The 25266-nt window shown below is 54.1% G+C and overlaps 12 protein-coding genes across 12 annotated transcripts; 7 read left to right on the top strand and 5 right to left on the bottom strand.

Moving 5' to 3' along the window:
* Positions 1-301: 301 nt before the first annotated feature.
* BBK36DRAFT_1135887 (hypothetical protein) lies at positions 302-1317 on the bottom strand. The gene is given in 7 exon segments (XM_024892795.1): positions 302-353; positions 392-409; positions 467-720; positions 742-1044; positions 1131-1189; positions 1247-1282; positions 1296-1317. The coding sequence occupies 3 exon segments, from the start codon at positions 1186-1188 to the stop codon at positions 470-472; spliced, it is 612 nt and encodes a 203-aa protein (XP_024748022.1). The 5' UTR covers position 1189; positions 1247-1282; positions 1296-1317; the 3' UTR covers positions 302-353; positions 392-409; positions 467-469.
* Positions 1318-1563: 246 nt separating this feature from the next.
* BBK36DRAFT_1123358 (PRP38-domain-containing protein) lies at positions 1564-2349 on the top strand (the record flags this gene model as incomplete). Its single annotated transcript, XM_024891042.1, has 1 exon — positions 1564-2349. The coding sequence occupies one exon, from the start codon at positions 1564-1566 to the stop codon at positions 2347-2349; it is 786 nt and encodes a 261-aa protein (XP_024748021.1).
* Positions 2350-2721: 372 nt separating this feature from the next.
* On the bottom strand, positions 2722-4387 carry BBK36DRAFT_1135886 (amidase; the record flags this gene model as incomplete). The annotated part of the gene is made up of 3 exons (XM_024892794.1): positions 2722-2744; positions 2802-4201; positions 4261-4387. 2 exons carry the CDS (start codon positions 4385-4387, stop codon positions 2802-2804), a joined length of 1527 nt encoding a protein of 508 aa, XP_024748020.1. The 3' UTR covers positions 2722-2744.
* Positions 4388-4761: 374 nt separating this feature from the next.
* On the top strand, positions 4762-6371 carry BBK36DRAFT_1123490 (hypothetical protein; the record flags this gene model as incomplete). The annotated part of the gene is made up of 2 exons (XM_024891060.1): positions 4762-4994; positions 5090-6371. The coding sequence occupies 2 exons, from the start codon at positions 4762-4764 to the stop codon at positions 6369-6371; spliced, it is 1515 nt and encodes a 504-aa protein (XP_024748019.1).
* A 350-nt stretch (positions 6372-6721) lies between these two features.
* BBK36DRAFT_1160860 (hypothetical protein) lies at positions 6722-7447 on the bottom strand (the record flags this gene model as incomplete). Its single annotated transcript, XM_024894326.1, has 1 exon — positions 6722-7447. The coding sequence occupies one exon, from the start codon at positions 7445-7447 to the stop codon at positions 6722-6724; it is 726 nt and encodes a 241-aa protein (XP_024748018.1).
* Positions 7448-9407: 1960 nt separating this feature from the next.
* BBK36DRAFT_1160859 (hypothetical protein) lies at positions 9408-9953 on the bottom strand (the record flags this gene model as incomplete). Its single annotated transcript, XM_024894325.1, has 3 exons — positions 9408-9590; positions 9658-9720; positions 9933-9953. The coding sequence occupies 3 exons, from the start codon at positions 9951-9953 to the stop codon at positions 9408-9410; spliced, it is 267 nt and encodes an 88-aa protein (XP_024748017.1).
* Positions 9954-10535: 582 nt separating this feature from the next.
* BBK36DRAFT_1170380 (phosducin) lies at positions 10536-11363 on the top strand (the record flags this gene model as incomplete). Its single annotated transcript, XM_024895437.1, has 2 exons — positions 10536-10600; positions 10655-11363. 2 exons carry the CDS (start codon positions 10536-10538, stop codon positions 11361-11363), a joined length of 774 nt encoding a protein of 257 aa, XP_024748016.1.
* A 1051-nt stretch (positions 11364-12414) lies between these two features.
* Positions 12415-13923, top strand: BBK36DRAFT_1170379 (hypothetical protein; the record flags this gene model as incomplete). Its single annotated transcript, XM_024895436.1, has 2 exons — positions 12415-12485; positions 12516-13923. The coding sequence occupies 2 exons, from the start codon at positions 12415-12417 to the stop codon at positions 13921-13923; spliced, it is 1479 nt and encodes a 492-aa protein (XP_024748015.1).
* A 777-nt stretch (positions 13924-14700) lies between these two features.
* On the top strand, positions 14701-15102 carry BBK36DRAFT_1122772 (protein translocase SEC6; the record flags this gene model as incomplete). Its single annotated transcript, XM_024890976.1, has 3 exons — positions 14701-14785; positions 14887-14973; positions 15062-15102. 3 exons carry the CDS (start codon positions 14701-14703, stop codon positions 15100-15102), a joined length of 213 nt encoding a protein of 70 aa, XP_024748014.1.
* A 999-nt stretch (positions 15103-16101) lies between these two features.
* BBK36DRAFT_1160855 (Phospholipase/carboxylesterase) lies at positions 16102-17050 on the top strand (the record flags this gene model as incomplete). Its single annotated transcript, XM_024894324.1, has 4 exons — positions 16102-16311; positions 16372-16407; positions 16484-16881; positions 16978-17050. The coding sequence occupies 4 exons, from the start codon at positions 16102-16104 to the stop codon at positions 17048-17050; spliced, it is 717 nt and encodes a 238-aa protein (XP_024748013.1).
* A 1244-nt stretch (positions 17051-18294) lies between these two features.
* BBK36DRAFT_1177151 (hypothetical protein) lies at positions 18295-19885 on the top strand (the record flags this gene model as incomplete). Its single annotated transcript, XM_024896046.1, has 2 exons — positions 18295-19481; positions 19636-19885. The coding sequence occupies 2 exons, from the start codon at positions 18295-18297 to the stop codon at positions 19883-19885; spliced, it is 1437 nt and encodes a 478-aa protein (XP_024748012.1).
* A 1011-nt stretch (positions 19886-20896) lies between these two features.
* Positions 20897-22292, bottom strand: BBK36DRAFT_1170375 (hypothetical protein; the record flags this gene model as incomplete). Its single annotated transcript, XM_024895435.1, has 2 exons — positions 20897-22121; positions 22204-22292. 2 exons carry the CDS (start codon positions 22290-22292, stop codon positions 20897-20899), a joined length of 1314 nt encoding a protein of 437 aa, XP_024748011.1.
* Positions 22293-25266: the final 2974 nt, after the last annotated feature.

The following is a 25266-nucleotide window of genomic DNA, read 5'->3' as shown; positions in this document are numbered from 1 at the left end:
TCACTCGTCATTTCTCCCAGCACGCCTCCTTCAGCCTACTTGCGAACACACTTAGCCGTCGAAAAAGATGGATGAGTAGGCCCCTCCAAATCCTTCACCATGTCCTTGATTCAAGGCGCCCCATAGTGATGCCACAGCTGCCTCTAAGGCCGCATCCACTCCTCCCAAATCTCCCCACGAAGTCGTATATTTCCAAGTCAATCAGTCTCATGTTGGATATGTAACCCATGGGTACAATACAGATATAGAGCCAAGCTATCAGCAGCAGAGCCCAGCATATATGTCCAAGCCATAATACAACTATGATATATCCAGTTCCCATGTACAAAATTCGTGTATGTACTCCGTTCCTCCAGAAACAGCCATAGAATTCTATATCGCCATCCATGTAGTATATCCCAAATGCAAAACACGAGCCCAGGCAAAGACAACCAAGCACAATGAACCTACTATCTCCCAATCTACCCACTCACCACAACCTCCTCTGGTAGTAGACGGGCTTATCCGATTGAGCCAGCCTCTGAATCTCCTCCTTAATCATCTTGCGGCGCTCAGCCCTCGAAATAGGCGCCTTATTCTTCGACAGAGGATCGGGATTCTCCACAGCCCACGACTTGTCGGCAACGCTCTTCTGAATCGCGTCCAGCATAGCCAGCTGCTCCTTCGTCGGCTCTCCACCGGGCACGGCAACCTTGTGCTGCTGCTGCTGCTCCTCCTCCTCCTCCTCTTTCCGCTGCTTGTGCTCCGGCTCGGGCTCGGGCTTGGACTCAACACCCTCTACCAATGTGTCTTCCACCTGAATCTCCGCGTCCGAAACATGGCTCTGCGGCGGCACCAGCCCGCGAGCCTCCCTCGACCACCGCTGGGCCTCCGTTTCCACCACCAGCAGCTGGCTCTCTTCAATGTCCGTCAGCGCGCCCCTGAACTCTTCGGGTAGATGCGCCTTGGGGGACTCGCGCGGCCGGATAGCAGCGCGCAGCTCCCGAAGCGTGCGCTGCTGAATAGCGTAGCCGCTCAGAAAAAGAGCGCTTGTGCAGAGAAGGACTGTTACACGTGTATTTGGCAGTCAGATCAAACAATTCATTGGGAATATTTTTACGTGCTTGGGAGGAAGATGCAGGCAGCCTTACTCATCGCGGCCGTGGCCAGCACGGACACCTGACTCGAAGTGAGGAGAACACGACGCATAATTGAGGGTATCGCAAAAAAAAAAAAAAAACGGCAAAAAAAGATGATAAGAGATAATAATATTCAGAATTGGTGTAATCTAGACAAAACAAGCAATATCGGTAACTCGTACGAGACAAAAGCTCGACTTGTTTGCTGCGAGACACGGGTTTGGAAACACAAGAAGACGGGATCTCACACGACGTCAACGCCCGAAGATCTGCAGTTGTTGCGCTGATCAACGTTGACCCGGCAACAATCTTATCGCCGCCAAATCGTGAACTTCCAACGCGATTCTTGCGACAACTTTCAATCCAACCATCCTCCGACGTCATCGTGCCCCCCAATTGCTCTATTTCTCCCTCCGATCAAAATACCCCTTTCCAACGTCGAGCCATGTCGAAGCACAACTCCGACACCGTCCAAGCCGATGCGCGGCGCTTCCTCGACGAGCGCGGCTCCAACGCCGCCCTCGCCCCCAACGGCCTGAACCCCGCCACCATCATGGAAAAGGCCGTCAAGGACCGCATCGTCGACTCCTACTTCTACAAGGAGCAGTGCTTCGCCCTCAACGAGGCCGACATCGTCGACCGCGTCGTCGAGCACGTCAACTTCATCGGCGGCACCCACGGCGCCTCCCAGAAGCCCAGCCCGTTCCTCTGCCTCGCCTTCAAGCTCCTCGAGCTGGCCCCCAGCGACGCGATCCTGCACGAGTACCTCGCGTACGGCGGCGAGCACTTCAAGTACCTGCGCGCGCTGGCGTGCTTTTACGTCCGGCTCACGAGGCAGGCCAAGGACGTGTACCTGACGCTGGAGCCCTTTCTCGAGGACAGGAGGAAGTTGCGGAGGAAGGCGAGGACGGGGACGACGTTGACGTTTGTGGACGAGTTTGTGGACGACTTGCTCACGAAGGACAGGGTGTGTGCGACGAGTCTGTGGAAGATGCCCAAGAGGGAGACGTTGGAGGATCTGGAGATTTTGGAGCCGAGGGTCAGTCCGCTGGGTGACTTGGAGGATTTGCTGGAGGAGGAGGAGGAGGAGGAGAAGGGAGAAAAGCAAAACGGGGATGATGATCGGGACGAAGCGAATGGCGAGAGGGAAGAGTCCGGCGAGGTTTCGGACAGGGGAGATGTGGATATGGACCGCGGCGAAGAGCGGAGGAGTCGCAGCAGGTCGCCTTGAACTGCGTTGCTCAAGTCTGGAATAACTGATCGAAGCACTGCGACCGGGACGACAATTCAAGATCGTCTCCAATGCTGGGCTACACAACATCATCGCCACCAGCCGCGAATGAGGCCGCTTATTGAGAGACGACCAGATATACCCTCAAGCCACTGCTGGAGACGGTTTGCAAAGAGCAGAAGCCTCCAAGTTGCAGTAGCAAGCAGTCTGTCTAGCCTCCCGAGCCAAGCAGGCTTGGGAGCCCCCTGACGAAGAATGCGGGTCATCCTCGTTTGCGTCTGTTAAAGAATAAGGATGAGAAGGAGAGCAAATCCAATAGCCCATGGCTATCTACTATGGCGAAGCTCACTGGTGCCAGGCCAAAAGAGATTATCATCAATATAATACAAGCCAAATCTAACAGCCAACACTTGCCCGTTCAAGTCCTTTCAAATAATACAAATGCGATGCATTCATGCCGCCATTAGCTTCACCACCTTGTCTGCCAACGCCAACAATCTTCTATCGTCCCAGTACTGTGCAATCAACTGGAGTCCAGCAGGGAATTGGTGGCCTTGGTCAATCTTGACCGGAACACTAACGGCAGGCAGACCAGCAAGACTGGCCGGAACAGTAAGGACGTCGTTCATGTACACATCGACGCTGCTGCGCTTCTGAATATCGCTCAGCTTGGGCGGGTATGTCGGCGCAGTCGGCGACAGCAAGAAATCAACCTGTACAGGCCCTTGCTTATCTTCGAGAGCGGTATCGGAAGACATTTCGCTCAGGTCAAACTGCCTGGGTTCGTAGAGCGGGTTATCCAGCTTGAAGACTCTGTCAAAGTCCCGCTGGATGAGCCGGCGTATCCTCTGCGCTTGGATAAAATAGTTGTCCATGGCTTCGGAGCTGAGGCTATAGGTTCCCAGGAGGATACGGCGCTTGACTTCGGCACCAAAGCCAGCGCCGCGAGTTTCGGAGTAGAGGGTTTCTCCGGCGGCATCTCCTTCAGACCCGCGAATGCCGTATCGCACTCCGTCGTATTTGGCCAAGTTGGAGGACGCCTCGGCCGGGGCGAGGATGTAGTATGCGCAGAGGGCTTCCTTTGTTGAAGGAAGAGATACCGGAACTACACGAGCGCCTTGTGACTCTAAGGCTGAGGCCGTAGCAATCCAAGCCTCACGTATGGAAGGGTCCAGCTCGGCGATGTTGTATTCGACGGGGATGCCAATGGTAAGCTGGGACAAGTCCGAGATGTTTGGAGAGGACGCTTTGGAACAGCGTTGGCGGGTCGCGACACTCAAGGAGGTGGGATCGTTGGGATCGTGTTCTTCGCACAGCCCCGTGTCGAACACCAGTTTCCGGATGAGCTCGACGTCTCGCGCAAGCAAGCCAACAGTGTCCAATGAGTTTGCGTACGGCACAACGCCGAACCTCGAGAGCATGCCGTAGCTGGGCTTGTACCCAACAATGCCAGTATACGCAGCCGGCAGCCTGACTGAGCCACCCGTATCCGTGCCGAGCGCAACATCTGCATCGCCAACCGCAACTGCCACCGCACTGCCTCCGGAGCTGCCTCCCGCGGACACATCCTCGCCGGTGGCCGCCAAGGGATTTCGGACCGGCCCGTGAATGGAGTGCGTGGAGTGCGAGCCCATGCCAAACTCATCCATGTTCGTTTTTCCAACTATAGATGCCCCGCGTGCCCGGAGCTGGCGCACAATCGTGGCTTCGAAGGGAGAGGCATGTTGGCCTAGGATGCCCGAGGCGCATTGCGTCGGGAACTCTTCCGTGGTGATGTTGTCCTTGACGGCAAGTCTAAAAGGCTTCGCATCGGACTTTAGCTGCGGCGGTGGAGAGCTTGGCTGGAGCTTGGCTGTTTGACGTCTGTCAGTTCAAAGTTGAAACTCTGCGTGTCCAATCTGGAGAACTAACTGCTTGCCACAAAGTGGTTGAAGGTGCTCTGTGACCGCCGTGGAGGCCACTGGCCAATGGAGCGGTTATGCCTCACAGTCCATCTATTATGAGTGAGAGCCGTACGGCGAACAAGAGCCGCCGTCATTGTTGGCTTCAAACCATGAAGGCGTCGTGAGATGTTGTAGGTGAGTCCACGCAGAGACAGAAAAAGTTGAAGTGCGAATGTCATGTCAAATGCTAAAGTCGCGGCATCTCTTGGTGGGTTGGTGGGGTCCAATTGCCCGGGAAGCTCCCCGCGTTAGTGCCAGGCACTAACTGTAAATCCCACTATAATCCTCCAGCTCCAAGCACAGCCCTTCTTCCTCAGCCTGGACTTTTTTTCCAGTACATCATCATCTGAACCATCGCCTTGGCCATAGCACAGCACGTTTGGATACATTCTCTTTCCTGCAGCTGGTCGCGCTACTGCTCCAAAGCATCGCCAATGAGCCCCAACACCCTACTGTGTGCGTAGGCGTCATGTCTGCCAAACGGGAAGTCGAGGATACAGACGGCGATACGCCAGAGCCGCAGACGAAACGCGCAAAGACGAGCAACTCCAAGACGCGCCAGCACCAGCACTCGGGCATCGATCCCACCTGGGGCCAGAAATACGTCTTTTCCAGCAGCGAGAATGCGACGACGATTCCAGAAGGCGAGGAATCGGAGTTTGAGGACGACGCAGATGCCATGGCATATCTGATGTCTGTGAGGTAAGATACTCATCTCCTCTGCAGCCTGAGATTGCATCTGCTGAACAAATTTTTGAATCCTCAGACCGCATTTACTGATATGGTGAGTACTACAGACAGCAAGCTTATTCCATCCCACACCTCCTGGTTGCACCACCAGTCCAGATTGGCCCACAGCTGCCTCCCGGCTTCGATAGAGAAGAAGACGAGTCGGAGGAAGACGGCGAGATGAAGGAGGGCTTTCAAGCAAGCGACGCCTTTGACGCACCTGAATCGAACGGATTTTACGAAGATGGTGCCTACATAGGCATTTCAGACGGATGGAGAGGCAGCGGCGCCGACCAGGATGGCGTGCCTGATGACGAGAACCCTGAAGCCATCCAAAAGGCAGTGGACGAAGCGTACTTTGCCTCTATACTGCAGCAGTACTACCACCTCCGCGAAATCCTTCACACGGAGCCTCCCGCCGGTGCCGTACGCCGGCTATCACGCTCTCGAGCCACCGAGGCCTTGTCCTTTGGGCGCTCTACCATCACGCTGTGGTCCCGCCTCCTGAAAACAACCGATCCCCATCCCGTCCAAGTCGCACTCATGTCCAAAGACACGGTTCTGAAGATTTTACGCGTCATGATGAGCGGCAAGTTCCTTCGAAGCGGATACAGCATTCCTCCGAGAACAAGCCAGTGGCTCTGGGCACTGCTGGCCAGGCTGCCGGCCATGGGGGAGCTCAACCACGCCGAGATCAGCTGGATTCGCGACCTAGGCAGACGCGCAGTGCTGCTGGGGAGAAGTCTGGCGGAAATGGCTGCTCTCCGAGAGCAGCTTGCGGATACTGGGTTTGGGGTCAATGACAATGTTGATGCTAGCAGCAGTGATGAAGAAGTGGTTGCAGAGACTATCGAAGAAGGGGAGGAAGAAAGGGATGACGACATCGGCGCTCTTCCAGCAGCCAAGGTCACGACGACCGACCCACCAGCTGTCGCACGCCGCCGCAGAAACTCATCTTCGCCCATTCCAGATGCCCTTGATGAAAAAACTATGATACCCGCTGGAGAAGATGACAAAGGCGCTGAAGGCGTTGACGAGGGGGAGATCCTGGGGGCCCAGCATCGCAGCGAGGACGAGGATGAGGACGTGGCTATGGACACGGCCTCTGATTCCAGCGCCGACGAGGGTGAGGTAACCGAGCAGCCGGACGAAGCCACGTCTCTAGAGGAAGCCAAGCAGAGGCTATTGGCAAGGCTCGCCGAGAGCGAAAGCGAACGGCGCAAGGAAGAGGAGCGGAGAGATGCGAGGATGAATATGAGAGCCACGCTTACCATGATCCTCACGGTGGCTGGTGAGTTCTATGGCCAGCGAGACCTGCTCGACTTCCGAGAGCCATTTGTAGGTATGTAACGTGTCGACAATTCGTGTAAGATTCTTGTATTTAGTCGGCATGCTTGATGATATATCTTGCCGCCCTGAGATGATACTACCTAAGGTAGCTACGGGAGTATAAGCCCCCCATGAAGTTGTGACAATGATACAACCCAGTAGTATGACAATGATTCCAAAACCATCCCTTTGATCAGACCAAAGTATAAACAGATAAAACAAGAACACGAGACCTCCATTTCGAGAGTCACAGCAGCTGACTGAGCCGCACCTTGAATAAACGCCACTGCGCCGAAGCTCAAAAAATCATATGCAAAGACAACCACCCCGGTGCCAAAGATTCCCTTTCCTCTCCTGTGAAACAATCTGTCTTAGACACTCATGTCCATGGACTTTTCCGAATCGTAGACCAGGAAATTGGCGTCTTCGAAATCATCATCCAGAACCATGTTCTCTTGATCGACGACGGCCTTGAGCGTGGCAGAAGGCTTCTTCATCCGGGAGTGTGGAACGGCAATGGTCCTACTGTTGTTGTTGCCGGCGCCATCTCCCTCGCCATCCCAGAAGGACACATCTTCGTCCTGCTCATCAAAGAAGCGCTTTCGAGTAGGCCCGCTGCTCTCGGCGACGCTGTCTGTGCTCTCTTGCGACATGCTGAGCTCGGGAACCTGATCCAAAGCAGGAACATCTTCCTCATCGTACCCATCATACCCGAGTCCAGGCTGGGTGTCCATCCCACCAACTTTGTTGATGCCGCAAAACGGCAACAGTTCCTTCGCCCCGACGGGCCTCGTCGCTACCGTCTTGGTGCCGGGCGCACCGCCGGACCTTGCGTCGTTCCACACGAGGATGTCGGAGGACTTGGTCGTCGTCGTCTTGTAGCCTTCGGGGACGGACTTGCGCACGCGCATGCCCACGCTGAGGAGGTTCGCCTGGACGTTGGCCGGCAGGACGGGTCCTCGCAGAGCGGGCTCGGGAGCGCTGTTGTTGTTGCTGCTGCTGGTATTACCGCTCGTGGTGAAGAAGGATGTGATTTGGCGTTGGGTGGGATCGGCTGATGCGCCGGCGAATTGGCGCTTGTTGCGGGGGGTTGACATGGTGGGGAGCGTTGGGTAGTTGTGGCAGGTGAGTCAGGACTGAGGAGTTTGTCTGCAATTATTTTTTTGATGAAGAGAATGTTTGTTGAGAGGGTTGACGCGATTCAATGTTGGAAGCGCAATGGATTGGATGGGGAGGTTTGCGATGGTTTTGGGGTGTCGAGTTGAGGAGCTGGTTGAGGGGGAGCTCCCTCTTGTTTTTCGCCTCCGAAAGCTAAAATTGGCCAATTCCGGCTTGATGAACGAAGATAAACAAACTTCCGTTTGCGATCCGAGCTATGCAATGCGTTGCACAAAAATACGTCGATGTGCAATGACGAAGAGTGGAGAGCTTTCTGATTCGCAATTGAAAGCAAAAAGGGGACAAGGGGGTTGGTGGGCTCGGATCGTGCAGGTAAAGAGATGGGAATTTTTGGAGCAAAAAGGAGAGAAGAGGTTGGGAGGGATGCTGGGGTAACGAGAAGATTGGGGCTTAACAGCCTTGGAGAATATCGGCGTGGGGCTTTTCTTTTAGGTTTGCTGGGCTTCTGAGAGAAAGAGGCAGAGGCGCGTCATTTGCGCGACGGTTTCGCGTTAAGTGGTTTTCTGGGAGGGGGATGAGTCAGCTTGGATGCGTGATGACTTCAGTTTCAAGAGAGAAACCCTGCTGTTGATTAGCTTGGTTGCCTTACGTTGTGCATTCCTGCGGAGTATGTATACGTAGGGGGGGCAATACGGGGTCAGACGCAAGTGGAATTCAGGCATCATATTTCATGGAAATTCTACTCTTCTGTTGGCTTCTAGAAGCCGTATGACGCACAGGAGGTGACACCGGCCAGGATCTTGGTTGTCGAAGCCTAATTGAACATGTACTTAGGCAGTGCTCCTGTGATCAAGCCTTCCATGCATGCATGGCATCTAAATGACACATATTCTTTAAGAGGGACGAGGTATCTATCTCTTGCATTGAAAAGCTTGGTAGTACAAAGGTATTGCCGTTGTCAACCGGATGACTACTTGTAAGGCGTCGTTATACAGAACGGAATATAAAGCCTGCCATGGGATTGGACGGCCAATTCTGCCTTGCATCTGTCCGATTAGATTTCTAGCAACTGTTTGAAGGCCACAGGCTCTCAGATTGGGAAGATTGCTGTATTTCAATAGCTCATTCTTTCCAGTTCTTGATTCGCCATAGTACAATCACAACAGACTAGTGGCGGCATGATATAAGAAGGCCACAACAGCACACGCGACCAAGGATCCAGCTAGGCATCACAAGATGACTTTCCATGCAGTGACATTTCACATGAATGCAATTCAATTCATTGACCATGATAAGTCTGGTTCCTCCGCGAGATACAGATGACAGTCCAGTGAACAGATGTAAGCCTTCATTGAGTGCCTTCTTTGTTGGGGCTGGCTCATTCAGCTCTCCATCGTGACAGTTGGGCAGCAGATTAACAACAGATGGGCATTTCGGCAACACATCACGAATCAGCGTGCGACAAGACGGCAATGTTCGTGGAAACCTTTGAATTTCGCAAAAGCACAGTGCTATCCTCCACTACCCACTGCACTCCGGGTATGAAGCGATCCTCAAAACAGCGGTTCCACGTCATCGCGCCTAGTCCGTCCATCACAGATCCATCTAGACACTCGTTTGAAGGCTTCTCCAGCCCAAGACCCCATGCAGTGCTTTATTTTTTGTGTTCCGACCTCAAGAAAACGACTCTGTGGTACAGGCGCGTAAACGGAAAACGAGAAGAATGATGTGTGCCATGCAAGATATCCGGACCCCCAAACGCCCCTGTGTTGGGTGTTCCATCTTCTATCTGCAAAGAGGTTGATTATCTTCGCAAGGTATATTTGTCTATTCCCCCACGTCGATTGTTGCGTTGATTTGCAGATCCGAGGAGGATCACCACCGTATAACCATAAGAGTCATGAGAACCCAAGGAAAGAAAACCGCCCAGCAGGCAGTTTACTTTCTCCGGAAAGAGCAGCCCTCGGTGAGTCTGGCCTTACCACCGGTAGGCTGGCACAGAACGGTGGTGCATCCCTGGCAGATGACGACGGTCTGGGCGTGGGAGAAGACGGTGGTGATGGTGAAGCAGCCGGGGCACTTGACGTCCATGAAGAAAGATCGGGGCTGGGGAACAAGGGTCTAGACAAATGATCGAAAGGTTAGAATCTCATGTCTTTCTTCGCGATGACATCGGTTCGGTTCGTACCTTGAGCTTGTGCTTCTTAGCCTCAGAAGCGGCTGAAGGGTTGAGAAGGTCGACAGCGAGCACCTAATGAAAAATCGGTCAGCAATTCTGTTTCCCTGCGTACGCCTTGTGTCCCCTATTCCAGTTCCGCCATCGATGTTGCTCAATCCGAATCTCCCCCCAGCGCTTGGCCCAAGATGAAAAAAATCTTCGATGGCCTCATCGGGCGGCGAGTCCTCCTCCGCCATTCCGGGAATCCCCCATCGCATCGATCCATCCTTCCAGGGCGAAAAAACGTTGGAATCGTCGCTCACCATTTTGTCTGATTGTCTCGATGAAAATTTGCCGTGGAGTGTCTTGCGAGGGTCGAGTACTTGACGAAATCTGGCGACGGATTTGAAGGCTCGCAAGCTGGAGAGTAGGAGGGAGTTAAGCGAGGAAAAGTTCGGTGCACTGAGGGGGCGACTTCGTTGCTGGCCACTGGAAATTTTCCGCCCGAAGAAGAATAGCGTGATAGGGTTCGACTGCCCACCTGCACGTGACAGCAATTTGCCTCCTAGCCAATTGGTCCGAGCTGCTGCAGCTCCATCGCGCTAGAAACTGTGAATCCGCGACTGGAGAAATGTGGGGTTCTGTGCGCCGCTCTGATGGTGAAGATGAGCAAGGTGGGCGTTTTCTATGTACTCAGCAGGCAGCCAAAAAAGATGTCAGCGATTATTTTGTCTGCCTGGAGATTTGCGCGGCCCCCACGAAGCCAGCTGTCAAGGGTCCGGTGAAGCTACTTGTACGTTGGTTCATGCAGCTGTCCGCCTCTGTCCTCGGCCTTGTCCCTGAGCATAGCCTCTTGCCTGTATGACGACTCAACCTCTGTCTACCACATCACGACAATAATCACCACCATGGCTGCGCCCTCAGAGCAAAGAATCGCGGTTCCCATCGACGACCCCAACGCGGATACCGAATGGCAAGCTGCCCCGCGATCTTGGCTTGATGCGCAATGCCTCTAACCCCTCCATAGGAATGACATTCTGCGCAAGCATGGCGTTATCCCCGAGAAGCCCCCTAGTCCGACTCCCATGATCGAAGAGGCCTTCCTTGAGGCCCGCAGACTAGCACACGAAAACCGACTTGAGGGAAAAGACCTGGACGAGCTCGACGAGCTCGAGGACGACGAGGATGATGCCTTTCTGGAACAGTATCGCCAGAAGCGCATGGCCGAGCTGAGCAATCTGCAAAAGAAGTCCATCCACGGCTCCGTATACCCCGTATCCAAGCCAGAATATCAGCGTGAAATCACAGAAGCTTCCAACAACGGCCCCGTCTTCGTCAACCTCACGTCCGCTGCGGGGAATCTGGAATCAAGGATCCTGTCTGAGCTCTGGAGGCAAGCTGCCAAAGAGTATGGCGACATCAAGTTCTGCGAGATTCGGGCGAACCAGGCCATCGAGAACTACCCAGACCGAAACTGCCCTACCATCTTAGTCTACAACAAGGGGGATATTGTCAAGCAGATTGTGACTCTCATGACCCTAGGAGGCACCCGAACCAACATGCGACACATTGACGACCTACTGGTTGAGGTTGGCGCCGTGCCCGACTCTGACCTGCGAGTTGTCAAGAGGAGGAGAGCAGCGGAGGATGCGGAAGAAGAGCGACTAGCCGGCAAGAGTATCAAGTCGAGCAATATCGGCAGAGGGCAGGACGATGACGATGACGATTGGGATTGAACAAGGGATATATAGAGAGTCGGCCTTGGTCGAAGTCGACGTCTGGCGGCGAATGGTAGCCCGCAGCTATCTTGCTCAGCTACTTCTACCAGCAACTCATACCGCACCCAGCGCTCATTTCCTAGACACGGGATTCGCCGGAGAGAGCCGAGAGGGTCCCAAGTCCGGCCCTCTTCACCAATGTACACCCCGTTAGCTTGTGGAAGCCGCTATCGGTGACTTTTCCTGCTGCCACCGAATCATAGAGCCTTTTCGTGGTTCTCTATCTACACACGGCCAGGGGTTGAAACTATTCGCATCAAATCATATACGCCTGGCTTGGTTTTTGACCATCATCACAAATTACTATGATATAATCGACCCCAAACGTACCATCAAGGTCGTCTCACAGGCTGGATCGGGGACATGTGGATAATTGAGGTCAATGGCCAATATGACGACCTGGGCTGTTCTTGGTAGCATGCCCCCTATTGCTGTCTCGTACAGCTCCATGATACTACGGACCGTGCCTGACGTAATGTGATGGCGTGGGGATTTGCAACCCGATTGCTAACGAGCGCCAACCACTTATACGCCACTCCGGTCCTTGCTCCAACCAGTAATGCTGAAGTAGACAAATGGACAAACTCAATTCCAGCTTTCCACCAAAAGGGGAGCTATTTACACGAAGATGGAGACGTCACCAGAAAGCAAAAGAATCGGCATTACCGCAGAGAGAACACAGCAATATTACTAGGCATCTGCCAGAATCAGTATTGGAGCCATCGCAAAGTACAGTCAGCCGCACGCGACCCTACAAGGGGTCCAGGCCGGCGTGGGGCATTCGATCTGATATGTAATACTAGCGCTCCCCAGCTGCAAGTTATTTACATCCAAGGCCCCGATCAACGCGTTGGGCGCGTCTCCATCGCCCTGTCACGTCGTTGGATTGCGTCCTTCCAGAACAAGTCAAAGAATAAGAATTAAGAGAGGGAGAGCGCTGGAATTTGCAACCTCGCCGCGCCCTTTGGACTGTTTGTTTGGCGCGTCTGTGCTCCAGGTTGTCGGTGAGATGTCTGAGGAACCGCCGTCGTCGCCGCGCCTCCCTGCCTTCACCTTTCAGTCCCGCAAGCGCAGCCATGTGTCGCCACAGTCGTTGAGGTTCAATTCCAGCGACCCGGCCGTCTTTTCCAGCGATGACGATCCGGGGCTCGACAACTATGTCGAGGGGAGGCGGAAGAAGCGCTACGTCGGCTCGTGGTTCCAGCAGCGTCTCGACTCGGTAGATTCCAGCTTTGAAGATGGACCTGGCACAGTCTCCACCGTCCCGAACAAACGCTCCCTGAAAAGGGATCTGGACAGCGGCATCTTCCTGGGCAGCGACGCCACGGATGGCGAAGACTTGATCGAGGGATTGGAAGCCCCGGCCGTGCCAAGGCTGCCCCAAATAGCACCCCGGACCGTGCCTCGACTGTCGCAGCCTGAAATAGTGGCGCGACAGAAGATCCAGGAGTGCATCGACAGGGGCAACGAGATGGTTGATCTCTGGGGCGTGGGCTTGGAAGAGCTCTCCGACGACATCGTCAACCGCCTCGGACAGGTCACGTCCATCCCCATTGTGGCCAAGGACGTGGCCTTTGCACCGCCGGCGCCAAACTTGCAGGTGTTCCTGGCCCTGAACAAGCTGTCGCGACTGCCCGGCTCTCTCTTCGACCTTACGCACCTTACGGTGCTCAGTCTTCGCTCAAATGGGCTGACAGAACTGCCCCCGGCCATTTCGAAGCTGACCAACTTGACGGAACTCAACCTCTCCCACAACAAGCTCAGGTATTTCCCTGCCGACTTCCTGGATTTAGTCGAGCCGGGGAGTAAGCTTCGCGACTTGAACGTTACCTACAATCCCTTGTGGCGGCCACAATGCCCTAATTCATGCACAACGGATGATGTTAGTGAGGAGAACGGAGGGAAGAGCCACAACCGCTCATGGCTCTTCATGCACCACGACAAGCGCGATTACATGGTCCATTGGCTCGGCCGATCCCCCCTGCAGGTCTCCAACTCCAATGGCAGAGTTATCTCAGACTTCCGTCTTCCATCGATGGATGACGCGCCGGAGCCGTCAGAGGAACGGGTGCCCGTCGCGGTTTACATCGACGAAAAGTCTGGCGGTCCGGTATCCGTCTCTCCGCAGGAATCTCCTGGCTTGCGCAAGGGGGAGGCGACGCCCAGCTCCGTGCCCAGCCTGACGGAGCTTGCGCTGCGGAGCTGCTATCGTAGCAGCTACCTTCGCGATCTCGACTCGCTCATCCCAGACGGTCTCTCACACCTCCAGAAGCTGGTGCAGCGTACCTCGTCGCAGAAGGACATGGGCGGCTTGACTTGCTCGACCTGTCGAAAGACGATCGTGGTGCCTCCTCTTGAATGGGTTGAATGGCGGGAGCTGCTGAAATGCTCCTTCACCTTTGGGGATGCTGATGGACCCCCGCGAGCCAGGATATTCACCGACGAGGAGTTGGTGGCGCCTCTTCTTTATCGGGCGTGTTCATGGCGCTGCGGACCCAAGGATGTGAAGCGCGAGTGATTGCCGGCGCCAAGGATCAAGTAATGCGGAGAAGCCAGTCTTGTCATTTGAATGAGGCGTTGTGGGATGTCTGGATTCGTGTTTACATGATATTGCGAGGGCGTTTGTGTTTGGTTGGAGGTTGGGCAATCTTGTCTCACATGGGAGATGGTATGCATGTAGGGACTGGATTTTGAGCATTTACATGGGCAACGTCTCCAATGAAGGAGTCAATTATGGAGTTTCTAATAGGGTCAATCATGATCACGGTGGTTTCCTTCAAACCTGTATGCACTTTCACTGAATTATTCGGGATGGTGTGTTCATGGTAAAGCATGAACCGAAACAACCATATCTTGACTATTTAACTAGAGAATACCTTGGAAGAATAACATCCACATATTTGAATCCATACTCATTGTAGAGCCTCTCCGGTTTTGAGAGATTCAGTCATTAAATACCAGTTTGGTGCACTTGCAATGCAGGCACTCCCTCGATAACACGAAGAGGCATTGTGTTCAAGGTGCCTCGATACCCAGAGCTCCCAGCTTACATTCGGCAGAACCCCGGCCAAACAGCAACCCCCGGTTCCCCACGCCCATTGAGGCGAGGTGGCATTTTACTGTGGATTTCCTCCAGAAACGCCCAGCTCCCACGTTGTTCTCTTGTAAATCCATTTGCGACACCATCCCTCTTCCTCCCCCCAAACATCCACGCGGACGCTCACCAATTGCTGCATTCAGCACCTTCGAACAAGTCCTCTTGTTGCGTCAAACCTCCCTACAACAATCAATCACAATGGCCGACCAGGTTGAGGAGATCCTCGAGGTTCCCCGCGAGTTCTTCAAGGACGGCGTGCAGTTCATTAACCGCTGCCAGAAGCGTACGTCCCATCTTCCCTCTTTCTTCGAACGTGGCGCTTGTTTGTACGGCTCGAATCATTGTCGCTGGAGCTAACGCGCATTTGCCTTTTCCTTACTATAGCCGATCAGAAGGAGTTCCTGAAGCTGTGCCAGGCCGTCGGCATCGGCTTCGGTGTCATGGGCGCAGTCGGATTCATCGTCAAGCTGAGTACGTTTTCCCCCAATCTCTCCCACAGCCCAGCAATATCCGTTAGAGGAGATCAACTGTTTAGCTAACTCGAGACGCGCCGTGGCAGTACACATCCCCCTCAACGGCCTCCTCGTCGGCTCTGCATAAATGTCTATTCTGTGGCGTTTCATTTGGAGGGAAAGCACCGGGGCTTTTACGACGGAACGGGAGAAGGGCTAGCGATAGGATGATCGCTGTGTATATTTTTTGATCTTCCTTTTTTTTTTTCTTATCTCTTGATTCGGGAATGAGTGGGATGCCAATAGCATGTTTAATTGATTGGTTTGGGATATGGTGATGCTGTTGAAAAAGCGTGAGGCATGGCTTGTGATCTTGTGGGTGGTGTATCTCTGGGTTGGAGGGTGCAGAAAGTGATGTGCTTCCCTGGACATTTGTCTCTGCCTATTGGCATGTTCCTGGCGGGTTCCTGGGAGGAGGTGGATGGGGTGATGCAAGTTGAGAGCTATGGATCTTCAGGCAGGGTTCATGTTGATGACTGTCATGCCGGGTTGGATGGCCAAGACGAATATGACATTACTTCTGTTGATGAAGAGTCTATTCAAACATGCTGGAGTATTCATGGGTTTTGTTCTCTTGTGAGAATGGTTTGCTACATATTACCGAGTACTCAACAACGTTGCATGTGTCCTTTGGATTGTAAAGCAATCATGCTCGAAGAACAGCCAGCATCGAGAGCTTGGTGACTCACTAAAGACGCAAGGAGGACACGTTCACAGAGGTTGAGCAGACAGACACATATGGGTTATGCGGGAGGCCGTCCTCCGTCTCGGTCTGCAAGGAGGTTACCCTGCATTTATTTGGCGCCGTATGACTGGCGGTGGTTACGCAACATACGCAAGGCTGTCTCAGGCATTAGAACGATGAGTTGTCGTCGTAGACTCGGTATAAATCAGGGGCAAACATGCGAAGCGGAGATTTTCCACGAGGTTGATGATATCGACTCTCGCCCTCAGCCTCGATATCGCGTGTGGTTCCGTGTCACCCATCCATGGCCCGCATAGTCACTTCCCTTGACTTAGTCGGCAAAAGCAGCAGCGAGTTCGAGTCAATCTCTGTTATCAAATGCTATTATTAGAATAGCCAATGATGTCAGGCAAGGGTAAAGCAGTTGCTCTCCGAACGGACCCCCTCGTCATTGAAGCCTTGGCCGAGCACACGGCAACGATCATCTTCCTCCACGGTCTCGGTGACACCCCAGAGATCCTATTCGGGCCAATCGAGCATTGGAGGGGCAACGGCCAAGTCGACCATGTCAAGTTTGTGCTCCCGTATGCGCCGGTGATTCCTTTCACAGCGGTAAGTCTGCTCTGTGTTCGCCGGCAGAACATGAGTCGAGGGGGCTGATGTGGCATGTAGAAAGCGGGAGTGTCTATGCCTGCATGGTTTGACATTGTAAGTCCCCGTCTTCTTGACGAACCCAATCAATGTCATTCTAAGATTCTGTAATGTTAATGTGTCAGTGCTACAGAAAGTCTATAATGGTTCACCAGAGGCCCTCCAAACCGACGAGGACGTAGCCGGCATCTTCGCCAGCAGAGACTACATCCAGAGCCTCATCACGGACGAAATCAGCGCGGGAACACCAGCAGAGCGCATCTTGCTCGCCGGCTTCTCGCAGGGCGGCGCGACGGCTGTTCTCGCCGGCCTGACGTACCCCAAGACCCTTGCCGGCATCGTGCTGCTCTCGGCGTGGCTCCCGTTAGTCGACACCTTCAAGGAGTATGTTCCCGAGGAGAATGCGAACAAGGAGACGCCCATTTTTTTGGGCCACGGCGTGGAAGACAGGATAGTTACGCTGGCGCTGGCGAAGAAGAGCCGGGATGCGCTGACGGCGATGGGATTCACCATCTCGTGGGATGTATATCCGTGAGTGTTGCTGAACCCTGATAGTCTAGCATCTTGTGGTGCTGAGAATGGTCCCGGGTCATGCTAACTGTTGGTTTACACCTTGGTGGTGGGCAGCGGACTGGGTCATGCGACTTGCGAGGACGAGCTGGACGATGTCGAGGCCTTTATCGATGAGCAGCTGTCCTAGCTGGATGCTGGAAGATGGGGACACGACTTGCTGTTAGTGCTGTGTCTTGTCTTGCAACTGTTGGGACAGAGGCAGTCGATGCATGCATGTGCGTGCTTTCGTATTCGATGCCGTGCCGCAGCTGAGTTGGAGGTTGAAGTGTGGTTGAGTGGGAACCGCCTGGGAGTTGGTTTGGGCCAATGCAAGAAACGAGGGCATCTGTCCCACTTGATGGATCATCAAGTATCTGCTGTATTCCATGCATTGACTAACAACGCACTGGTCCATGCCCGTTCTGTGCTCCGCGGTCTGTAGTACATAAGGTAGGTAGATAATGCATGCTGCAACTCCAGTGCTGCTCTTCTACTCCGTATTTCCGTATCAGAGCCTGGCCTCGACAGGATCCTGAAAACTCGAAGGCTCAGCGTACATATACATACCTTACACGTACGACGCTCGCCAGCAACACTGAACCAGCCAACAGCCGGCAGCTTCAATTGTGGCTTGAACTGCCCAAAGAACCACGTCACCCCCCCCTACTTACTTCGTACATGTACCCGATGAGAAATGATACTCCTGCAATGCATCTCCCAGGCTTCCCGCATCACACGCCGCGATAAGGGCGCGACGACGGCCTTCTTGTGCCTTCTTGTGCCCTCTGCCTCGTCAATTCCACCATCTGCATTGACGTCAGGCGTCATGCGTGGCGGCTTATGGATGGCCACAGCGAACCGATCACGCTATAGGGGGGCCGCTGCAGTGGAGGCTCCAGAGGGCTCCAGAGGGCTCTTCCGGGGGTCGCTGGAAGGCCGGCGCTGTTTCTGTTTTTGCCCGGAACGTTGAACCCCTCCATCGTTCCGTCTTACCGCCCTGTGGGGGGGCCATGTGCAGGTCACTGATACCTAACGCTGGATAACCGCCTCGAACCTCAACTTGATCCAACCCATAACTGCTGTTCTTCTCGTACAAGCACGGGCACGGCATTGCAGTCTGCCATGTGCAGCGACCTGGCCGTCTTGTCTCCCAGTCCAGCGCCTGTCGAGTCTGCATCACCGTCCGTCTCAAGCGTCTCTCTGCCTGGCTGCGGCTGCTCTCACCACCACAGCGGTATTTGCGTCTAGCTCTGCTCTGCTCTGCTCTTATCATCAAGGCAGCGAAGCCCGCCCTCCATCATCCCGACTTCATCTTCTGCCATCACGAGCATCGATCGCTGCATCATCTGCTTGCTCATTCCATCACCTTGAATTTCTTCTCATCCTGACGGCATGGCGACTCCCAGTGCCACTCGACCATCCAGCCCGACGCCCTCCCAACTGCCTCCCATGCCTGAGTCTCCCGTCTATTCTCTCGCGTCGACTGCTCTCCCGCTGTCCCAGTATAACCTGCCCTTACCGCCTCCTCCGCGCCCGTCGCATGCTGTCATAACAAACGCAGACCTCGAGCGGTCACAGGAGGCGTATGCGGAGCTCTTGACGTCGGCCAAGGCCTACCGGGTTGCCCTCGCTGCCCTGTCCACGGCTGCCTCGACGTTTGGCTCGGCGTTGGAAGCATGTGCGAGGCTGAAGGAGGCGCGGTCGGAGCCGATTGGCCCTGCTGGGGCCGCCAACATGACGGCGAGCTTCACGACCAAGGGCCAATGCACGGCTGATACGCTCATGTCGGCTTCGGGCGTGCATCATCTGATTGCCAACCACCAGCAGATTCTCTCGGAGACGGTCTACCGCTCTTTCGAAGTGCCCCTGCTACACGAGCTCGACAAGTGGCAGACCGTCATCAGCGAGGAAGAGGAGACGTACCAGCACAACATCAAGGCCCAGAGCAGAGAGGTTAAGCGCCTGGAGAAGGAAGGCCTGAAGTTGCATAAGCAGAGGCGCAGGGACGTGGCGCGGTTCCGGGCCCATCTCGTCGAGTTGACTTATAAGCTCGACGGCCTGACAAGCCTGCATGCCGACCATGCGAGGACGCTGTTGAGGGAAAGCCAGGAGACGAGCGCTCGCATCGTCGAGGCGAGCTGCAGCCTTGTGCGAGCCGAAGTGGACATATTCGAAAGCTTGGCTAGGAAAGGCTGGAGTGGCGGTGGTCTGGACGATGTCCTGGAAAAGGGCCAGGACTTGTTTGCCATTGAGGACGATGGCGCTCATGGCGCTGGCGCAAGCGGCGGCGAGGGAGTTAAGCTCTTCTCTATCCTGCCGCCCAAGAGCATCCTCGCGGACACGACGTCTGAACAACGAAGCGAGAGCCTGATGATGGACGGTGACCGCTATCAGTCGCTCACCGCCATGGCTTCAGACCCCAAACCAAGCGGGGGCGACTCGGAGAGCGTCTTCTCGGCCGACTTCAACAAGCCGCGAAACGCGCGCCCCTTTTCTCCGCAGCCGATTCGGCGGGCGCCCACAGACGTAACGTTTGACTTGTTGATAGGTCCGGCGTCTCCCAATCCACAAGACGACCTGTTCCCGCCCGTAACGCGCGAGGGCATTAGGGAAGAAGACGGTGACGGAGATGAAGCTGGTCATCAGCACGGAGATGAAGAGACGCTTGGGGAGACGAGGGATCACACTCCCTCTGATGACAACAGCGGGGAGCCGAATGAGAGGGAGTCTCAGCATGGCGAAGCAGGAGAACATGAAGGACATGAAGAACATGGAGCTCTCGAAGAGCATGAAGAGCATAAAGCACGCGAAGAGCATGAAGAGCTCGAAGCACATGAAGGATGGGGAGAGCAGCAAGCACATGGAGGATGGGGAGACCACGAAGCAGACCGCGGAGCAGACCGCGCCAGAGAACTTGACAGAGATCACGACGACCAAGAGAGGCATGACGATGACGAAGAAGGGGAAAGAGGGAGACCGCTGACGTTTAACTCGCCCTTTGACGACAGAGACTCGCTCAATCCGATGAACGACTTGGAGCTCTCTCCTGAGGCGACGTAGGGGCATGCACTTGGGAGGTAGACGCCTCACCTTTCCTTTCCTTTTTACTTTCTCCTTTTGTGTATATCGTTTCCTCTTTCTGGTCTCTTTTTCTCCTCTATTTCTTTGTGTCTCTGGCATGGCTTGGTGTTGGTTTTCTCGGCCATCGATATGATTGAATGGCTTTTACGAAATGATTTTGACAAAAATTGTGTCCCAACCTACTTTCTCCTTTTCTCTCCATTCTTTGATATGAAAGAGCGTGCATTCCTGGAAGGGCGGCCCAAAAAAGAATCTCTCCATTTGTGTTACACTGTTTCTCTCTCTCTCTCTCTCTTCCTCTTTCATCTTGCATATCTAGAGGGCTCTCTCTGTCTGAAGGACTGGCACTTAGATATACATACTCCAAAAGTGATGGCGCCTTTGCACGAAAGTTATGAAAACAAAACCCCCAAAAAAAGTCAACGATATAATTGTATGACTGGACCAAACCAAGGAAAAACTCTCATTTACAGAAACACCACGAAACCCCATAGAAGAGAAGAAAAACGGGAGGTATAAAAAAAAGAGGTATTCATCTTTACATACATGCGTATCCCTTTCATTCCGCCCAGTAAAAAACAAACAAGAACGCCTACAAGAGTTGTCATGATTGGAATACCTACCCTCTGATGCTTTAAGGTTGCGAGGTCTTTTCCTCTGCCTCTCACTTTTCTTCCCCCTTTTTGCGCTGTTGTGTTTCTCTTCACGTCTCCACAGAAGGCTGATTTGGAAGACTTGCTTCGTCCTTTCCGCTCGGACCCCTTTTCATTCGCATAAAGGAATTGTTTCCAACTTCGAACCTCGAATGATAAAAAAACCGGGGGAAAAAAGAAAAGGAACAGAGAAAGGGAAAGATTAAAGACGCTGCACATGATAATTCAGCCCGCCGCTCCATCCTCGCATCTCATCCCTTTCAATCATCTTTATCAACGCTATACACGTCCCCCTTGAACAGACTAAACGTCGCGTCAAGCCACCAGATAATCTTCCAGTAAAGACTGGCGCGGCCCCAGTCAAACTCGCCCGTCTCCGTCCTCGGCACCTCGTTGCCAATCATGCTGCCGGAGAACCACTTTATGACGGGCAACGCGTTGAGGATGCGCTGCATGACCGACTGCTGCGGCAGGAGGGCCTGCTCGGCGGGGAGCAGGCGGGCTTTCCGCGCCGTGGGGATGCGTCGGCAGAAGATGCTGTCTTCCTGGTCGAGCTCCAACGGCTCGAAGCCGGTCGTCGTCGTCGTCGTCGTCGTCGTCGTCGTCGTCGTCGTCGTCGTCGTCAGCGGGAAGGGGATGGGGTCAGTGATGGTGGCGCTGGAGCCGTGAGAGTTGGTCGTCAGGGTGGCCGAGTTCATCGTCTGGCTGGACTCCCTGGACTCGGCCGGAGAGAGGTCGAGAAGACGGCTGCTAAACGTCGTGGGGAGGCCCGACACGGACTTGCGCTTCGCGGGGCCCAAGCTCGGCGGCGCAAAGCTCGGCACGCTCTTTGACCGCCCCTCGTCGAGCTGCTCAATGTCCGGGCAGGCCTCGTCCTTGACGGGGGCCGTGACGCCGCGGTACGGCTCCGCGTACACGAGGTGCCCCAGTATCCTCTGCGGGCTGGCGTACAGGGCGGCGTTGCCGGCCTCGGCGCTGGCAAACGTCACCTTGACCCAGTGCTCGCCGCCGTCGGCGCGGTTGACCAGGGCGCGCTCCTCGGGGGTGAGGTTTCGGCGGCGCGTAAAGGCGGGATCGCGCAGCTCCGACTTGTACCGCCGCTGGGTGGAGGGGGGTTCTCGCGGGTAGTCTTCGAGGATGAGGCCGGCGAGGGATTCGTAGTGGGCGATGGCGGCGTACTGCTGCGTCGCCGAGCGGTAGCCCCTCAGGATGAGCTCGACGGGGGACGACTTGACGGCGGCGCGCGGCGGGACGGCGTCCTCCTGCGCGCCCGAGGCGGTGCCGGCCTTGCGCTGGTTGGAGCCGGAGGCCGGGTTCGCGTTGGCTTTGGAGACCCAGTCGTAGAAGAGCTTGTCCGCGGCGGCGAGGGTTGGATTCTCTCGGCCACGAGCCGGAGTCCCTGTTTTAGAGCGAGACCGTCTTGTTGACTTGCCGAAGGAGCCCGTCTCCGCGACGCTGCGCCGTGTCCGGGTTGTGCCTTCGTGTCTGGGAGGAGATGACTGGTCAGAAGTGATGATCCAGAGAAGAGAGAGATTGAAGAATGAGATGGCAGATGGGGGATGCTTACGGATAGATCATGGCATATGGTCGCTTGACGCCGTCCTCGCCGACGTAGCATTCATCGTCGGGGACGTTGTGGAGGATGAGCGGCGCCATGGCGACGAACAAAGGCGGAAGAGAGAGTGAGGATGAGAAAGGATAGCTGCCTGAGGTTTCGGGGTGAAAGGCGAGAGCCAGTGAAGGCGCGACGCGAGGGCCAGAGATTGGGCGGATGGGCGAGATGCAGAGGCCCGGGAGGTTCGATACGAAATTCTGGAGCGAACAGAAAAATCCGTGGCACAGCAACACAAACAACAGTAGCAGCTAGAGTCACCAGCCACAGAGAGCTGGGGAAGCGCCACGATTGCCGATTTTCGAGAGCTTCAGCCACTACTAGCCACGACGGCTGACTAACCTTGCTCAATGGTGCTCGGTACCTGTGCTCGTATTATTGTCTTGAAGTCATCGCTGCAATTGTCTCTTTGATGCCCTGCCGCAGGTAAACTGTGCAGAGTCCGAATCAATTTCATCTAGTGCTCCTACTCAATAAGACGTGAGATTGGATGTTCTCATGATTGGCGGCCGCAGTCGGCATCTTTGAAAGGTCCAGTCACCGGCTCAGCAGCTGCCGTTGACGCTCTCTTCCAGATACTGCAACGCTGCGCTCGTTGTTCGGCGGAAGCCTCTTGTCGACTTCCCCCGCGATGAATCCCGAGTTACGTTTTGCACCTCAGCATCTGGCGTGTTTGAGCAACTTGCCTCATAGTGATGTTATCATGGACTGTCGAAAGAAAATCATTGCTTTGTTTGACGAGGTCGATCTTTGTGGGTAAAAATGACCGCAGAGCTGAATCGTAGATCCTCGATTTCGATCCGATGGAGGTGGAACCGCGGTGGACGTGGTGAAGAAGTACCGCATAGAGCAGAGCAACTACATCCCCATACTAGGTAGGTACCTTATGTTTTCTTGAGTGTCATGGACACCGGTTGCAACATTATACACAATACTCGACGAAACCCTGGCATGTCGAGCGAACAGCTTACCGACGGTATCGCGAACTGAGAGTTTAAAGATTGACACGGTAGTATATTTGCTAAATGTCAAGGAGATGGCGGACTTGTTCGTCCAAAGTTTTGGATGGGTGGTTGTTTGCTTAAGTCTCTTATATATTGTGTAGGTAGCAAATCTTCTTCAATCCCAATCCATCATCTACCTCTGCCTCATGACAATCTACTAACTAATATTGTACGCGTAATAACTCGTCTGTGATGACACTGTTGAAGCAAGATGTGCAAAGTATGACCCAGCTGACTGTCCTATCGCTGCTACTTCTCAAACCCTTTCTCTGCGGTGAATATGTGGACCTATACTGGAAGAGCAGGAACATGGAATAACGCAACGCTCGCTCCGCCTGAATAGCAAAGCAGTTGCTACGAAAGCCGCCCATTGTAGATGGCAATGGCCACGGTCTTGACATTTATTGAGGGACCTCTTCTGCCCCGTACTCCATGCGTTAAGCAACCCCCCTCCCCCCCTTTGACCGTTCAAACAAGGGAAACCCAAACGCGGTGCAGCCGGCACTCAGCCAGCCCTATTCCCTCCCGTCTCTTCCGTCGGCCTAGCCGATTCCTTCAGCTGATACTAGCAAGAGCTACTACTTCTAGTACTATCATGAAGTTCACATCTTTTTTTTTTTTTTCTAATAAAAGAGTACTACTACTGGTACCATTCACCGCCTTATGTCTCACTCCCTGGTTTTCCGAATCGTGATTCTACGCGCAAAGCGCCTCCTTCTCAGTCCAACGACGTCTCACCCCATCCCATGTAAATCCGATCCTCAGGCCGACTTCGGCGCAAGCATCAGTAGCCTCGCCCTCGTCAATATACAACAGGCTACAAATACATATCCCGTTACCAAATCATTGGAATCCTACAACCGAGTCCAGACCCTCTCCAGCCCATGAAATCTGACAAGGTACCTCATAGGAAGACCCTGTGAAGCTGTCTTCAGGGATCATGGATCTTACTCGTACATCATCCTCACCACAACATCCCCGACCTAGTCCAGTCCCGCAGAAAGAAGACAAAAGAAGATCACAAGCCAGAGGAGAAATGTGAGCAAGGGCACAAAAAAAGGGCACAGGCAGTGCTACTGTCCGGTATGTCGGATTCCGCGACTTCCTACCAGCTATCTAGGAGTAGTACTAGTAGTACTAGTAGTAGTCGGGGAGGCGCAGGGCAAATTGGTCTGAAAAAGATTTGATAGCTGCAAAGACTAACACGATTCTCGAACTTGTTTGAACCCGCCCGGCATCGCCCTTTGACTACTTTAGCTGAGATCGCGGCACTAGGAAGGAAAATTTTCACTACTACTACTACCGCTGTTCTTTTTGCTTTTCCCTTTGTCTTACCATTGGATTCCTTTATTTTTTCTTTTTCAGGTGTTGTCTAATTGATCTCGCAACTAGATAAGTAGCTTCCCAAGCCAGGGAATCCCGACAAGCTCCATCCATCCCCGGGCGTGGAAGCAAAAACGGAAAAACAAACATGATAGAAAATTTCTTTTTGTAAGATACTCCGTAGAAGGGGATCTAGATCTCAGCTGCATTGGTCCCAACAACACGGCTCACCGATGATGGATGTGACCCCCAGCGTCCCATCCAACATTTCAGAGGCATGTCTGCACAAGCCCTCCCAGTAAACCCAACACAGCCTGAGTTTCTTCCTGCAAGGAAACAGGGCTGGCTGGCTGGCAGGCTGCCGCCCCATGTCCCTCATCTCCCGGTTGTTGGCGCTGATAAGCTTCCCCTTCGATTCCCGGGAAAAAGGAAAAACGTAAAAGATTACAGCCGTGATAATTCGAACTGCTTATTACAGTCTTTCTTAGCATTTCGAGGGGAGTGACGTACGATGGCATTTGTAGTTCTTGGTAACCTTTTGTGCCGTGCCAAGAACGTACCTCGTAGAGAGCGTATTCGGCTTGAGCAAAGAATAGGTACGCAGACACGGTAAACGAGTAGTAGGTGCCGAGTCATCCAGCTTGGCGATGGCAAAACATGATAATCACGACAACAACAACAACAAAAAAAA

The sequence above is a fragment of the Trichoderma citrinoviride genome, assembly GCF_003025115.1.
Source record: "Trichoderma citrinoviride strain TUCIM 6016 unplaced genomic scaffold BBK36scaffold_10, whole genome shotgun sequence".
Taxonomy (NCBI): domain Eukaryota; kingdom Fungi; phylum Ascomycota; class Sordariomycetes; order Hypocreales; family Hypocreaceae; genus Trichoderma; species Trichoderma citrinoviride.
Note: the sequence above shows the minus strand (reverse complement) of the source record. Positions and strands in the feature narration are given on the sequence as shown.